At 45.6% G+C, this 14,919-nt stretch overlaps 1 protein-coding gene across 2 annotated transcripts in view; it reads right to left on the bottom strand.

Annotated features, from left to right (window-relative positions):
• Positions 1-10,870: 10,870 nt before the first annotated feature.
• The window catches only part of clec14a (C-type lectin domain containing 14A), a 28,837-nt gene continuing 24,788 nt past the window's right edge, over positions 10,871-14,919 (bottom strand). The window contains exon 2 of one of the 2 annotated variants that reach the window (XM_061906007.1): positions 10,871-12,408. In XM_061906007.1, the coding sequence (XP_061761991.1) occupies positions 11,164-12,387 (1,224 nt within the window). In that variant the 5' untranslated portion in view covers positions 12,388-12,408 and the 3' untranslated portion in view covers positions 10,871-11,163. The remainder of the gene's footprint in view (positions 12,409-14,919) is intronic. The other variant, XM_061906008.1, reaches the window with a different exon arrangement.

The following is a 14,919-nucleotide window of genomic DNA, read 5'->3' on the forward strand; positions in this document are numbered from 1 at the left end:
CTGCCACCTGCTGGTCTTTTGTATGTAGTGCTACCACCTGCTGGTGTCTTGTAAGTAGTGCTACAACCTGCTGGTGTCTTGTATATAGTGCTACCACCTGCTGGTCTCTTGTAATTAGTGCTGCCACCTGCTGGTCTCTTGTATGTAGTGCTACAACCTGCTAGTCTCTTGTATGTAGTGCTACCACCTGCTAGTGTGTTGTATGTAGTGCTACCACCTGATGCTGGTGTCTTGTATGTAGTGCTACCACCTGCTGGTGGTCTTTTGTATGTCGTGCTACCACCTGCTGGTGTCTTGTATGTAGTGCTGCCACCTGCTGGTCTCTTGTATGTAGTGCTACCACCTGCTGGTGTCTTGTATGTAGTGCTACCACCTGCTGGTGGTCTTTTGTATGTCGTGTTACCACCTGCTAGTCTCTTGTATGTAGTGCTACCACCTGCTGGTGTCTTGTAAGTAGTGTTACCACCTGCTGGTGTCTTGTATGTAGTGCTACAACCTGCTGGTGTCTTGTATGTAGTGCTACCACCTGCCGGTGTCTTGTATGTGGTGCTACCACCTGCTGGTCTCTTGTATGTAGTGCTACAACCTGCTAGTCTCTTGTATGTAGTGCTACCACCTGCTGGTGTCTTGTATGTAGTGCTACCACCTGCTGGTGTCTTGTATGTAGTGCTGCCACCTCCTGGTGGTCTCTTGTATGTAGTGCTACCACCTGCTGGTGTCTTGTATTTAGTGATGCCACCTGCTGGTCTTTTGTATGTAGTGCTGCCACCTGCTGGTCTTTTGTATGTAGTGCTACCACCTGCTGGTGTCTTGTATGTAGTGCTACCACCTGCTGGTGTCTTGTATGTAGTGCTACCACCTGATGCTGGTCTCTTGTATATAGTGCTACCACCTGCTGGTGTATTGTATGTAGTGATACAACCTGCTAGTCTCTTGTATGTAGTGCTACCACCTGCTAGTCTCTTGTATGTAGTGCTACCACCTGCTGGTGTCTTGTATGTAGTGCTACCACCTGCTGGTGTCTTGTATGTAGTGCTACCACCTGATGTTGGTCTCTTGTATATAGTGCTACCACCTGCTGGTGTCTTGTATGTAGTGCTACCACCTGCTGGTGTCTTGTATGTAGTGATACAACCTGCTAGTCTCTTGTATGTAGTGCTACCACATGCTAGTCTCTTGTAAGTAGTGCTACCACCTGCTGGTGTCTTGTATGTAGTGCTACCACCTGCATGTGTCTTGTATGTAGTGTTACCCCCTGCTGGTGTCTTGTATGTAGTGCTACAACCTGCTAGTCTCTTGTATGTAGTGCTACCACCTGCTGGTATCTTGTATGTAGTGCTACCACCTGCTGGTGTCTTGTATATAGTGCTACCACCTGCTGGTGTCTTGTATATAGTGCTACCACCTGATGCTGGTCTCTTGTATATAGTGCTACCACCTGATGCTGGTGTCTTGTATGTAGTGCTACCACCTGCTGGTGGTCTTTTGTATATCGTGCTACCACCTGCTGGTGTCTTGTATGTAGTGCTGCCACCTGCTGGTCTCTTGTATGTAGTGCTACCACCTGCTGGTGTCTTGTATGTAGTGCTACCACCTGATGCTGGTGTCTTGTATGTAGTGCTACCACCTGCTGGTGGTCTTTTGTATATCGTGCTACCACCTGCTGGTGTCTTGTATGTAGTGCTGCCACCTGCTGGTCTCTTGTATGTAGTGCTACCACCTGCTGGTGTCTTGTATGTAGTGCTACCACCTGCTGGTGTCTTGTATGTAGTGCTACCACCTGCTGGTGTCTTGTATGTAGTGCTACCACCTGCTGGTGTCTTGTATGTAGTGCTACCACCTGCTGGTGGTCTTTTGTATGTTGTACTACCACCTGCTGGTGTCTTGTATGTAGTGCTACCACCTGCTGGTGTCTTGTATGTAGTGCTACCACCTGCTGGTGTTTTGTATGTAGTGCTACCAGCTGATGCTGGTCTCTTGTATATAGTGCTACCATCTGCTGGTGTCTTGTATGTAGTGCTCCCACCTGCTGGTGTCTTGTATAAAGTGCTACCACCTGATGCTGGTCTCTTGTATTCAGGGCTACCACCTGCTGGTGTCTTGTATGTAGTGATACAACCTGCTAGTCTCTTGTATGTAGTGCTACCACCTCCTAGTCTCTTGTATGTAGTGCTACCACCTGCTGGTGTCTTGTATGTAGTGCTACCACCTGCTGGTGGTCTTTTGTATGTCGTGCTACCACCTGCTGGTGTCTTGTATGTAGTGGTACCACCTTCTGGTCTTTTGTATGTAGTGCTACCACCTGCTGGTGTCTTGTATGTAGTGCTACCACCTGCTGGTGTCTTGTATATAGTGCTACCACCTGATGCTGGTCTCTTGTATATAGTGCTACCACCTGCTGGTGTCTTGTATGTAGTGCTACCACCTGCTGGTGTTTTGTATGTAGTGCTACCACCTGCTTGTGTCTTGTATGTAGTGCTACCACCTGCTGGTGGTCTTTTGTATGTCGTGCTACCTTCTGCTGGTGTCTTGTATGTAGTGCTACCACCTGCTGGTCTTTTGTATGCAGTGCTGCCACCTGCTGGTCTTTTGTATGTAGTGCTACCACCTGCTGGTGTCTTGTATGTAGTGATACAACCTGCTAGTCTCTTGTATGTAGTGCTACCACCTGCTAGTCTCTTGTATGTAGTGCTACCACCTGCTGGTGTCTTGTATGTAGTGCTACCACCTGCTGGTGTCTTGTATGTAGTGCTACCACCTGATGCTGGTCTCTTGTATATAGTGCTACCACCTGCTGCTGTCTTTTATGTAGTGCTACCACCTGCTGGTGTCTTGTATGTAGTGATACAACCTGCTAGTCTCTTGTATGTAGTGCTACCACATGCTAGTCTCTTGTATGTAGTGCTACCACCTGCTGGTGTCTTGTATGTAGTGCTACCACCTGCTGGTGTCTTGTATGTAGTGCTACCAGCTGATGCTGGTCTCTTGTATATAGTGCTACCATCTGCTGGTGTCTTGTATGTAGTGCTACCACCTGCTGGTGTCTTGTATGTAGTGCTCCCACCTGCTGGTGTCTTGTATAAAGTGCTACCACCTGATGCTGGTCTCTTGTATATAGGGCTACCACCTGCTGGTGTCTTGTATGTAGTGATACAACCTGCTAGTCTCTTGTATGTAGTGCTACCACCTCCTAGTCTCTTGTATGTAGTGCTACCACCTGCTGGTGTCTTGTATGTAGTGCTACCACCTGCTGGTGGTCTTTTGTATGTCGTGCTACCACCTGCTGGTGTCTTGTATGTAGTGGTACCACCTTCTGGTCTTTTGTATGTAGTGCTGCCACCTGCTGGTCTTTTGTGTGTAGAGCTACCACCTGCTGGTTTCTTGTATGTGGTGCTGCCACCTGCTGGTCTCTTGTATGTGATGCTACAACCTGCTGGTGTCTTGTATGTAGTGCTACCACCTGATGCTGGTGTCTTGTATGTAGTGCTACCACCTGCTGGTGGTCTTTTGTATATCGTGCTACCACCTGCTGGTGTCTTGTATGTAGTGCTGCCACCTGCTGGTCTCTTGTATGTAGTGCTACCACCTGCTGGTGTCTTGTATGTAGTGCTACCACCTGCTGGTGTCTTGTATGTAGTGCTACCACCTGCTGGTGTCTTGTATGTAGTGCTACCACCTGCTGGTGTCTTGTATGTAGTGCTACCACCTGCTGGTGGTCTTTTGTATGTTGTACTACCACCTGCTGGTGTATTGTATGTAGTGCTACCACCTGCTGGTGTCTTGTATGTAGTGCTACCACCTGCTGGTGTCTTGTATGTAGTGCTACCAGCTGATGCTGGTCTTTTGTATGTTGTACTACCACCTGCTGGTGTCTTGTATGTAGTGCTACCAGATGCTGGTGTCTTGTATGTAGTGCTGCCACCTGCTCGTCTCTTGTATGTAGTGCTACCACCTGCTGGTGTCTTGTATGTAGTGCTACGACCTGCTAGTCTCTTGTATGTAGTGCTACCACCTGATGCTGGTCTCTTGTATATAGTCTTACCACCTGCTGGTGTCTTGTATGTAGTGCTATCACCTGCTGGTGTCTTGTATGTAGTGCTACCACCTGCTGGTGTCTTGTATGTAGTGCTACCACCTGCTGGTGGTCTTTTGTATGTCGTACTACCACCTGCTGGTGTCTTGTATGTAGTGCTACCACCTGCTGGTCTTTTGTATGTAGTGCTGCCACCTGCTGGTCTTTTGTATGTAGTGCTACCAGCTGCTGGTGTCTTGTATGTAATGCTACCACCTGATGCTGGTCTCTTGTATATAGTGCTACCACCTGATGGTGTCTTGTATGTAGTGATACAACCTGCTAGTCTCTTGTATGTAGTGCTACCACCTGCTAGTCTCTTGTATATAGTGCTACCACCTGCTGGTCTCTTGTATATAGTGCTACCACCTGCTGGTGTCTTGTATGTAGTGCTACCACCTGCTGGTGTCTTGTATGTAGTGATACAACCTACTAGTCTCTTGTATGTAGTGCTGCCACCTGCTAGTCTCTTGTATGTAGTGCTACCACCTGCTGGTGTCGTGTATGTAGTGCTACCACCTACTGGTGTCTTGTATGTAGTGCTACCACCTGCTGGTGTCTTGTATGTAGTGCTACCACCTGCTGGTGTCTTGTATGTAGTGCTACCACCTGCTGGTGGTCTTTTGTATGTCGTGCTACCACCTGCTGGTGTCTTGTATGTACTGCTACCACCTTCTGGTCTTTTGTATGTAGTGCTGCCACCTGCTGGTCTTTTGTATGTAGTGCTACCACCTGCTGGTGTCTTGTATGTAGTGCTACCACCTGCTGGTGTCTTGTATGTAGTGCTACCACCTGCTGGTCTCTTGTATGTAGTGCTTCCACCTGCTGGTCTCTTGTATGTAGTGCTACAACCTGCTAGTCTCTTGTATGTAGTGCTACCACCTGCTGGTGTCTTGTATGTAGTGCTACCACCTGATGCTGGTGTCTTGTATGTAGTGCTGCTGGTCACTTGTGTGTAGTGCTACCACCTGCTGGTGTCTTGTAAGTAGTGTTACCACCTGCTGGTGTCTTGTATGTAGTGCTACCACCTGATGCTGGTGTCTTGTATGTAGTGCTGCTGGTCACTTCTGTGTAGTGCTACCACCTGCTGGTGTCTTGTATGTAGTGCTACCACCTGCTGGTCTCTTGTATGTAGTGCTACAACCTGCTAGTCTCTTGTATGTAGTGCTACCACCTGCTGATGTCTTGTATGTAGTGCTACCACCTGCTGGTGTCTTGTATGTAGTGCTGCCACCTGCTGGTGGTCTCTTGTATGTAGTGCTACCACCTGCTGGTGGTCTTTTGTATGTCGTGCTACCACCTGCTGGTGTCTTGTATGTACTGCTACCACCTTCTGGTCTTTTGTATGTAGTGCTGCCACCTGCTGGTCTTTTGTATGTAGTGCTACCACCTGCTGGTGTCTTGTATGTAGTGCTACCACCTGCTGGTGTCTTGTATGTAGTGCTACCACCTGCTGGTCTCTTGTATGTAGTGCTACCACCAGCTATTCTCTTGTATGTAGTGCTACCACCTGCTGGTGTCTTGGATGTAGTGCTACCACCTGATGCTGGTGTCTTGTATGTAGTGCTGCTGGTCACTTGTGTGTAGTGCTACCACCTGCTGGTGTCTTGTATGTAGTGCTACCACCTGATGCTGGTGTCTTGTATGTAGTGCTACCACCTGCTGGTGTCTTGTATGTAGTGCTGCCACCTGCTGGTCTCTTGTATGTAGTGCTACCACCTGCTGGTTTCTTGTATGTAGTGCTACCACCTGCTGGTGGTCTTTTGTATGTCGTGCTACCACCTGCTGTTCTCTTGTATGTAGTGCTACCACCTGCTGGTGTCTTGTATGTAGTGCTACCACCTGATGGTGGTCTTTTATATGTCGTGCTACCACCTGCTGGTGTCTTGTATGTAGTGCTACCACCTGCTGGTCTCTTGTATGTAGTGCTACCACCCGATGCTGGTCTCTTGTATGTAGTGCTACCACCTGCTGGTGTCTTGTATGTAGTGCTGCCACTTGCTGGTGTCTTGTATGTAGTGCTGCCTCCTGCTGGTGGTCTCTTGTTTGTAGTGCTACCACCTGCTGGTCTCTTGTATGTAGTGCTGCCTCCTGCTGGTGGTCTCTTGTTTGTAGTGCTACCACCTGCTGGTCTCTTGTATGTAGTGCTGCCTCCTGCTGGTGGTCTCTTGTTTGTGGTGCTACCACCTGCTGGTCTCTTGTATGTAGTGCTGCCTCCTGCTGGTGGTCTCTTGTTTGTCGTGCTACCACCTGCTGGTCTCTTGTATGTAGTGCTGCCACTTGCTGGTGTCTTGTATGTAGTGCTGCCTCCTGCTGGTGGTCTCTTGTTTGTAGTGCTACCACCTGCTGGTCTCTTGTATGTAGTGCTGCCTCCTGCTGGTGGTCTCTTGTTTGTAGTGTTACCACCTGCTGGTGTCTTGTATGTAGTGATGCCACCTGCTGGTGTCTTGTATGTAGTGCTACCACCTGCTGGTGTCTTGTATGCAGTGCTGCCACCTGCTGGTGTCTTGTATGTAGTGCTACCACCTGCTGGTCTCTTGTATGTAGTGCTGCCACCTGCTGGTGGTCTCTTGTATGTAGTGCTACCACCTGCTGGTGTCTTGTATGTAGTGATGCCACCTGCTTGTCTCTTGTATGTATTGCTGCCACGTGCTGGTCTTTTGTATGTAGTGCTACAACCTGCTAGTCTCTTGTATATAGTGCTACCACCTGCTGGTGTCTTGTATGTAGTGCTACAACCTGCTAGTCTCTTGTATATAGTGCTACCATCTGATGCTGGTGTCTTGTATGTTGTGCTACCACCTGCTGGTGGTCTTTTGTATTTCGTGCTACCACCTGCTGGTGTCTTGTATGTAGTGCTGCCACCTGCTGGTCTCTTGTATGTAGTGCTTCCACCTGCTGGTGTCTTGCATGTAGTGCTACCACCTGCTGGTTGTCTTTTGTATGTTGTGCTACCACCTGCTGGTCTCTTGTATGTAGTGCTACCACCTGCTGGTGTCTTGTATGTAGTGCTACCACCTGCTGGTGGTCTTTTGTATGTCGTGCTACCACCTGCTGGTGTCTTGTATGTAGTGCTACCACCTGCTGGTCTATCGTATGTAGTGCTGCCTCGTGCTGGTGGTCTCTTGTATGTAGTGCTACCATCTGCTGGTGTCTTGTATGTAGTGCTGCCACCTGCTGGTGTCTTGTATGTAGTGCTACCACCTGCTGGTCTTTTGTATGTAGTGCTGCCACCTGCTGGTGGTCTCGTGTATGTAGTGCTACCACCTGCTGGTGTCTTGTATGTAGTGATGCCACCTGCTGGTCTCTTGTATGTAGTGCTGCCACCTGCTGGTCTCTTGTATGTAGTGCTGCAACCTGCTAGTCCCTTGTATGTAGTGCTACCACCTGCTGGTGTCTTGTATGTAGTGCTACCACCTGCTGGTGGTCTTTTGTATGTCGTGCTACCACCTGCTGGTGTCTGGTATGTAGTGCTGCCACCTGCTGGTCTCTTGTATGTAGTGCTACCACCTGCTGGTGTCTTGTATGTAGTGCTGCCACCTGCTGGTGGTCTTTTGTATGTCGTGCCACCACCTGCTGGTCTCTTGTATGTAGTGCTACCACCTGCTGGTGTCTTGTATGTAGTGCTACCACCTGCTTGTGGTCTTTTGTATGTCGTGCTACCACCTGCTGATCTCTTGTATGTAGTGCTACCACCTGCTGGTGTCTTGTATGTAGTGCTACCACCTGCTGGTGGTCTTTTGTATGTCGTGCTACCACCTGCTGGTGTCTTGTATGTAGTGCTACCACCTGCTGGTCTCTTGTATGTAGTGCTACCACCCGATGCTGGTCTCTTGTGTGTAGTGCTACCACCTGCTGGTGTCTTGTATGTAGTGCTGCCACTTGCTGGTGTATTGTATGTAGTGCTACCACCTGCTGGTCTCTTGTATGTAGTGCTGCCTCCTGCTGGTGGTCTCTTGTATGTAGTGCTATCACCTGCTGGTGTCTTGTATGTAGTGATGCCACCTGCTGGTGTCTTGTATGTAGTGCTACCACCTGCTGGTGGTCTTTTGTATGTAGTGCTGCCACCTGCTGGTGTCTTGTATGTAGTGCTACCACCTGCTGGTCTCTTGTATGTAGTGCTACCACCTGCTGGTGGTCTCCTGTATGTAGTGCTACCACCTGCTGGTGTCTTGTATGTAGTGATGCCACCTGCTGGTCTCTTGTATGTAGTGCTGCCACCTTCTGGTCTCTTGTATGTAGTGCTACCTCCTGTGGTTTCTTTTGTGTAGTGCTGCCCTCTGCTGGTCTGTTATGCGTAGTAGTCTAATTAGACTATAAAAAGAAGAGTAAATAGATAAAGATGATAGTAAAATAGATGTATTAAAGAAATAATTGTTATTCCTCCTCATATCCTCAGTGAGGATTGGACTTGTGACACATGTCACCAGATGATATTATATGTTCTGATATGTTTTCCATAAATACTGCATCAATGTATGCATCACAAATACAAATACTGCTTTTACTCTGTGTGATATCATGTGTGATACAAGCTGTCCTGCAGCATTTTTCACTGGTGTGATATCATGTGTGATACAAGCAGTCCTGCAGCATTTTTCACTGGTGTGATATCATGTGTGATACAAGCAGTCCTGCAGCATGTTTACTTCTGTGATATCATATGCGATGCAAGCAGCCCAGCAGCGTGTTTACTTGTTTGTGATATCATGTGCAATACAAGCGGTCCTGCAGTGTGTTTACTTGTGTTTGATATCACGTGCAATACAAGCAGTCCTGCAGCGTGCTTACTTGTGTGTGATATGAATTGTGACACAAACATTCCTGCAGCATGTTTACTTGTGTGTGATATCATGTGCGATACAAGCAGTCCTGCAGCGTGTTTACTCGTCTGTGATATCATGTATGATACAAGCAGTCCTACAGAATGTTTACTTGCGTGTGATATCATGTGTGATTCAAGCAGTCCTGCAGTGTGTTTACTTTTGTGTGATATCATGTGTGATACAAGCAGTCCTGCAGCATGTTTACTTGTGTCAACATATGGTGTCACATCAATGGTAGATTACTAGGACAGGTATCATGATTACATGAGTGAATGAACAGAATATTGTCACAATAAGAGTCAGGATAGTGCAATAATTAAAACTGCTGCCTCTCAATCAGTAGTACTGGGTTCAAATCCACGACAAGGAAAGTGGAGTTTTTTGTGTCACCTCTGTTGTAACTTATGGGTTATATAGTTGTATGATGATCATTCATAATTTGCATGCTAAATTTAATTGCTGATAAATTGATGTATTATTATTTACAACTAAAAAGGGTTAAAAGGGAATTGATATGATTTATACGTGTATTATATATTGATTATTTGAGAAACACTGAGACTGGATTGAGTTGTTTTCTGTTTTATAGCCTAACAAAGGGTCAACTAAAATAGTGCATGTTCCACAATGCATTGTGGCAAACCGGATGTAAAACAAAGGAGCGGGAGCAGGTGCATTGTGGTTGTTGAGATTGAGCGTTATGAGCCTACGGGTGATGAATGAATGACAGATAACAAGATATAAGGATTGTTTTGTACCGTTTGTATCCCCATTATTTTCCTATATAAAGTACAACTTTATTTACACATTTTCGACGTCCTGTCCAATACTTGATCATAAATCTACAACCTCTATCATGGTTTAAGTATTGAATTTGTATATTATCAAAAATCTTGACTGAAAGGGATTTAGTATAGCTCACTGGTCAAAAAAGTTTCATCTCCATCACACACTCATGTTTCATCTCCATCACACACTCATGTTATGTTTCATCTTCATCACACACTCATGTTATGTGCTAGTTCTTGTCCACATAGAGTTGAAAACATTAAGTCAATGATAATAATAATCAAGATGACACCTCAGGGGTTACTTGTATGTGTGTGTGTGTGTGTGTGTGTGTGTGTGTGTGTGTTAGTTGTAATTGGATAAAGGATAAAAACAAGTTAATTAAATAGTTATTGAAGTTAACATGACATGTGAGAGGTGACACACCACAATAATTATCACCATGACACCTCCTCACACACTTTTCTAACTTACATATCCACCTCACCAGGACTTGAAGCCAGCACCCAACATTCCTAGTCAACAGTCTAAACCCCTGGACTATCCTGGGTTATGTCAAACAATGAGTTTGTTCCATACACAAATGTAATCACAGACTCCTTGCACAGTAAAGTATGATGGAGGTGGCACAAGATAATGTCAACCAGAGTGGGGTTTGAAAACATCACACTTCAATCTGAGACAGTCTTAACCACTGGGCTGCCCTCAGTGCTGCGAAGACACGATTTTGTTCCATGCACAAATGTAATCAAGGACACCTTGCTCAGTAAAGTATGATGGAGGTGAAACAAAATACTGTCAACAAGAGTGGGATTTGAACCCAGCACCATACATTGTGAGTCAACAGTCTTAACCACTGGGTTATCCTGGATCTTGTGAAGAGAAGATTTTGTTCCGTACACAAATGTAATCACAAACACCTTGCTCCGTACATAACATGATTATAAAAAACCTTTAAAAATGTATAATATAGTGTTTTATTACATTATATGAACATTTTAAAATGTTAAATATAGCATTTTATTACAGAATATGAACATTTAAAAATGTATGATATATTGTTTTATTACCTTTAAAAATGTATAATATAGTTCGTCATAACTTGATTATAAAAAAACATTTGAAAATGTATAATATAGTTCATCATAACATGATTATCAAAAACATTTAAAAATTTATAATATAGGTCATCATAACATGTTTATTAAAAACATTTCAAAATGTATAATATAGCTCATTATAACATGGTTATAAAAAACATAATAAAATATATAATATAGTTCATCATAACATGGTTATAAGATAGTACTTTATTTATTCCGTCAGGAGAGTTCCTTCAGGAAAAAAGGGAAAAATATAAGAAACATTAAAAAATATATTTTATAGTACATCATAACTTGATCTATTTATTTGCGTCAGAGTCACCTCAAGCGACCATCTTGTTTGGGGCAACTTGTCTTTGCCGGCTCCTCCTCCTCAGACCAGGACCACCAGCACCGCCAGGGCCACCAACACCGGCACCAGGAAGCCTGAAAAGGGACCGGCGGTGCCGGTCTCTGTGGGCGCACACACCGCAGAGTCCTCTGGGTTCTGTCGGCCGTCGCGGTTTGTGCACTCGCACGCGTACGAGCCCACCGTGTTAATGCACGCAACCGAGCACTTGTGCGCACCGACGCACTCGTCCACGTCCACGCACTCCCCCGAGTCATCTTTGAGAAAACCGGGCCCACACGGCGTGCACACTGAGCTCAGATTTGCGACGGCGCCGTTGATCAGGCGCCATATGGTGGGGGGGCCCAAACAGTACAAGTCCAGTTGGACCAGGGACCAGCAGTCCACCTGGATCCTGCTGCTTTCGGCCGGGTCTAGACTGAGGAAGCGCGCTCCTGGGACCACGGGCCGAGAACACTGACGAGACCCGGATTTGGGGTTTTGCTCTTGTGTCGGTTCTATTGGCTCAGGTCCAGTTGGTTCTGGCTCACCTTTTGCTGGTGTTGTTTGTTCAGGATGAGAAGATTGTGGTTCATCCAGTTTCGGTGCCGATGTTTCCGGTCCAGTTGGTTTTGGTTCAGCCAGTTTTGGAACTGGTGTTTCTGGTTCAGCATGTCCTGGTGTTGATACGTCTGGTTCAGCCGGTTTGTTGTTTTCCACCTGGGTAGGTTCTGGAGTTGCAGGTTCTAGTTCTTCCTGTCCAGAGGCCAGCTTGCAGATGAATGAGTTGTGAGTCTTGCAGTTCAGCGGGATCAAACCCCACTTGGTGATGGTGGAGCGGTCCTGCTGGGTGAGCAGCGCCGCACAGAGAACTGATGTGCAGGTGTGCTCCGGCTCCTCCACCCATTGGCTCTCGTGCACCTCAGAACGCCCGTCCGAGGTCCACCTGAAGCCTCTGAGGGGCAACGAGGGAACCACACACTGGTTCTTGGCCTTCCTCAGCCCCACCCAAAAAGGCCTTTGGGCCACCTGCAGGTCAGAACTGGACAAGACGTGCAGGATTTGGGCCAGCTCCTGCCGGGTGGCAAAGGTGGCGAGCTGGTTGGGTCGACATTCCTCTTGGGCTCGCTCGAAGGACACTTTTGATTGGTGGAGCTCATAAAGCGCTTCCGGCTCTGACCCTGCCGACACGCTTGTGACCCAAGTGACCCAGGTGACCCAGGTGACAGTCCAAAGCTGGATCCCGCTGAAACGGAGCAGCGGCGTCATTATTTGACTCCTCGCCCTGCGCTAAAAAGCACAACAATGTTAGCTAAAGACACGCCCACTTCAACTAGTAAACTAGGGGGCGGGACTTAGAGCGCTGACTAAGTGTACAAATCTCAAATGTTTCTGTTAAACTTTGCCTTCTCTACCAAAGGATTTCATGTCATGTGATTTCATGTCAAGTGATGTCATGTCATGTGATTTTATGTCATGTGATTTTATGCCAAGTGATGTCATGTCACGTGACTTCATGTCATGTGAGGTCATGTCGTGTGATTTAATGCCATGTGATTTCATGTCATGTGATTTCATATCATGTGATTTCATGCCATGTGAGGTTATGTCATGTGATTTAATGTCATGTGATTCTATATCATGTGATTTCATGTCACGGGATTTTGGATCATGTGATTTCATTTCATGTAGTCACTTGACATGAAATCCCATGTCATGTGATTTCATATTATGTGATTTTATGTCATGTGATTTCATGTCAAGTGATGTCATGTGATTTCATGTTATGTGAGGTCATGACATGCGATTTCATGTCATGTGACGTCATGTCATGTGATTTCATGTCATGGGATTTCATGTCACGGGATTTCATTTCAAGTAATCACTTGACATGGAATCTCATGTCATGTGATTTAATGTCATGTGATTTTAGGTATTCTGATTTCAAGTCATCATATTTCATGTCAGGTGATTTCATGTCACAGGATTTCATGACTTGTGATTTCATGTCATGTGACTTTGGGTCTAGTGATTTCATGTCACGGGACATCATGGCATGTGATTTCATGACATGTGATTTCAAATCATGTGATTTCATGTCACGGGATTTCATGACATGTGATTTCATGTAATGTGAAGTCATTTCAAGTAATCACTTGACACGAAATCTCATGTCGTGTGATTTCATGACATGTGTTTTCATGTCATGGAGTTTCATGACATGTGATTTCATGTCATGTGATTTCATATCATGTGATTTCATGTCATAGGATTTCATGACATGTGATGTCATTTCAAGAACGAGTTGCATGAAATGAAATCTCATGTCATGTCAGTTCATGTCATGGGATGTCATTTCAAGTAATCACTTGACATGAAATCTCATTGTAGGAGCCATTTTAGGCATCCTTATTTTTGTGTTGGCATTACTTCCTTTTGTCACTAGGTGGCGGGCTTTTTGGTTTAGGAGTGCAGGGTTGAAGGCATAAATAGGAGCACAGGTCAGCTGATTAGGAAGAACTCAGGTGTGGGAGCACAAACCGTTCTTACCAACGGCAGACAACGGCAGACAACGGTACACAACAGCAGACAACAACGGCAGACAACGGTACACAACAGCAGACAACAACAGCAGACAACAGCACACAGCAACTGGCAGGAAATACAGGAGAGCATATGGCACAATGTCACTACAATAATCCATGGTATGTTTCATTCACCCTGCAAGTTTATTGATAAATATGCGTTAACTGGACTTCTGACTGGACCTCACTTCAATGCAATGTTTGCTGCTGCGTAGGATCACTCCCTCAAACCTGTTGAGTAGTGACAATAAATTAGAACATTTAAAGGTGAAGATTGCCACTACAACTCAAGTAAGAACGGTGCACTTCGCGTGAAAAGGACAACAAGAAGAACACCAAAGGACATCAAAAGCCTCAAGAGGACGAATTGTGCCACGGCCACGCTGCTACTCATCAGCCAGGGTGATTGGAAACACCTGCCAGCTCTATAGGGTGAGTTGTGTGGAGCTGAAAGCAGCACAAGGGAGACACTTGGTCAATTATGTCTGATGGCAAATATGATGTACAGCCACAAGGTGGCCAAAATGTGGATCCTGAAAAGGAAAATGTACAATATTCTGAAAAGGAAAAAAGAGCCATAAAGTATGATGCCAAAGGCTTGGAAATGAAAGTTGACAATCATCATAAAGCAATAGGAACATGTGTTTAAAAAGTTGCTAAAATAAGGGACACAATGAAACAACTCATGCATTCAAATGAAAATGATGAAAATGTAAATGCTGTAAGAGGTTACTTGGATAAATTGATTCATTTGTGTGGAGAGGCAAGGGAGAATCAATCCTCATTGATTGCCTTACCATTGCCTGAAGAGGAACTTGAGAGACAAAATGACTGGTTTCAAGAACATATTAAGATACTAGAAGGTTTCATAAAACTTGTGCATGAATGGTTATCAGAAGTGAAAAAGCTAACCACACATGACACTGCCCCTGTGGAAGAGGAGTCACAATTGCATCCTTCTCAAACACATGGCTCAGTTGAAACACAATTCCAAGATAAAATGCATGTCCCACTTGCCCATGATGAACACTTATGTGTTACACTTTCTGATATTGGAGCCCAGGACAGTGCATCTAATGTCTCAATCACACGCAACTCCATAACATCAAGAACCTCTTCTACCTCATCTGCTCGCATTCGAGCCCAGGCCGAAAAGGCTGCTCTCATGGCAGAGGTTGCTGCATTGGAGAAAAAACATCATATTGAATCACAACAA

The sequence above is a fragment of the Nerophis ophidion genome, linkage group LG07 (assembly GCF_033978795.1).
Source record: "Nerophis ophidion isolate RoL-2023_Sa linkage group LG07, RoL_Noph_v1.0, whole genome shotgun sequence".
NCBI lineage: Eukaryota > Metazoa > Chordata > Actinopteri > Syngnathiformes > Syngnathidae > Nerophis > Nerophis ophidion.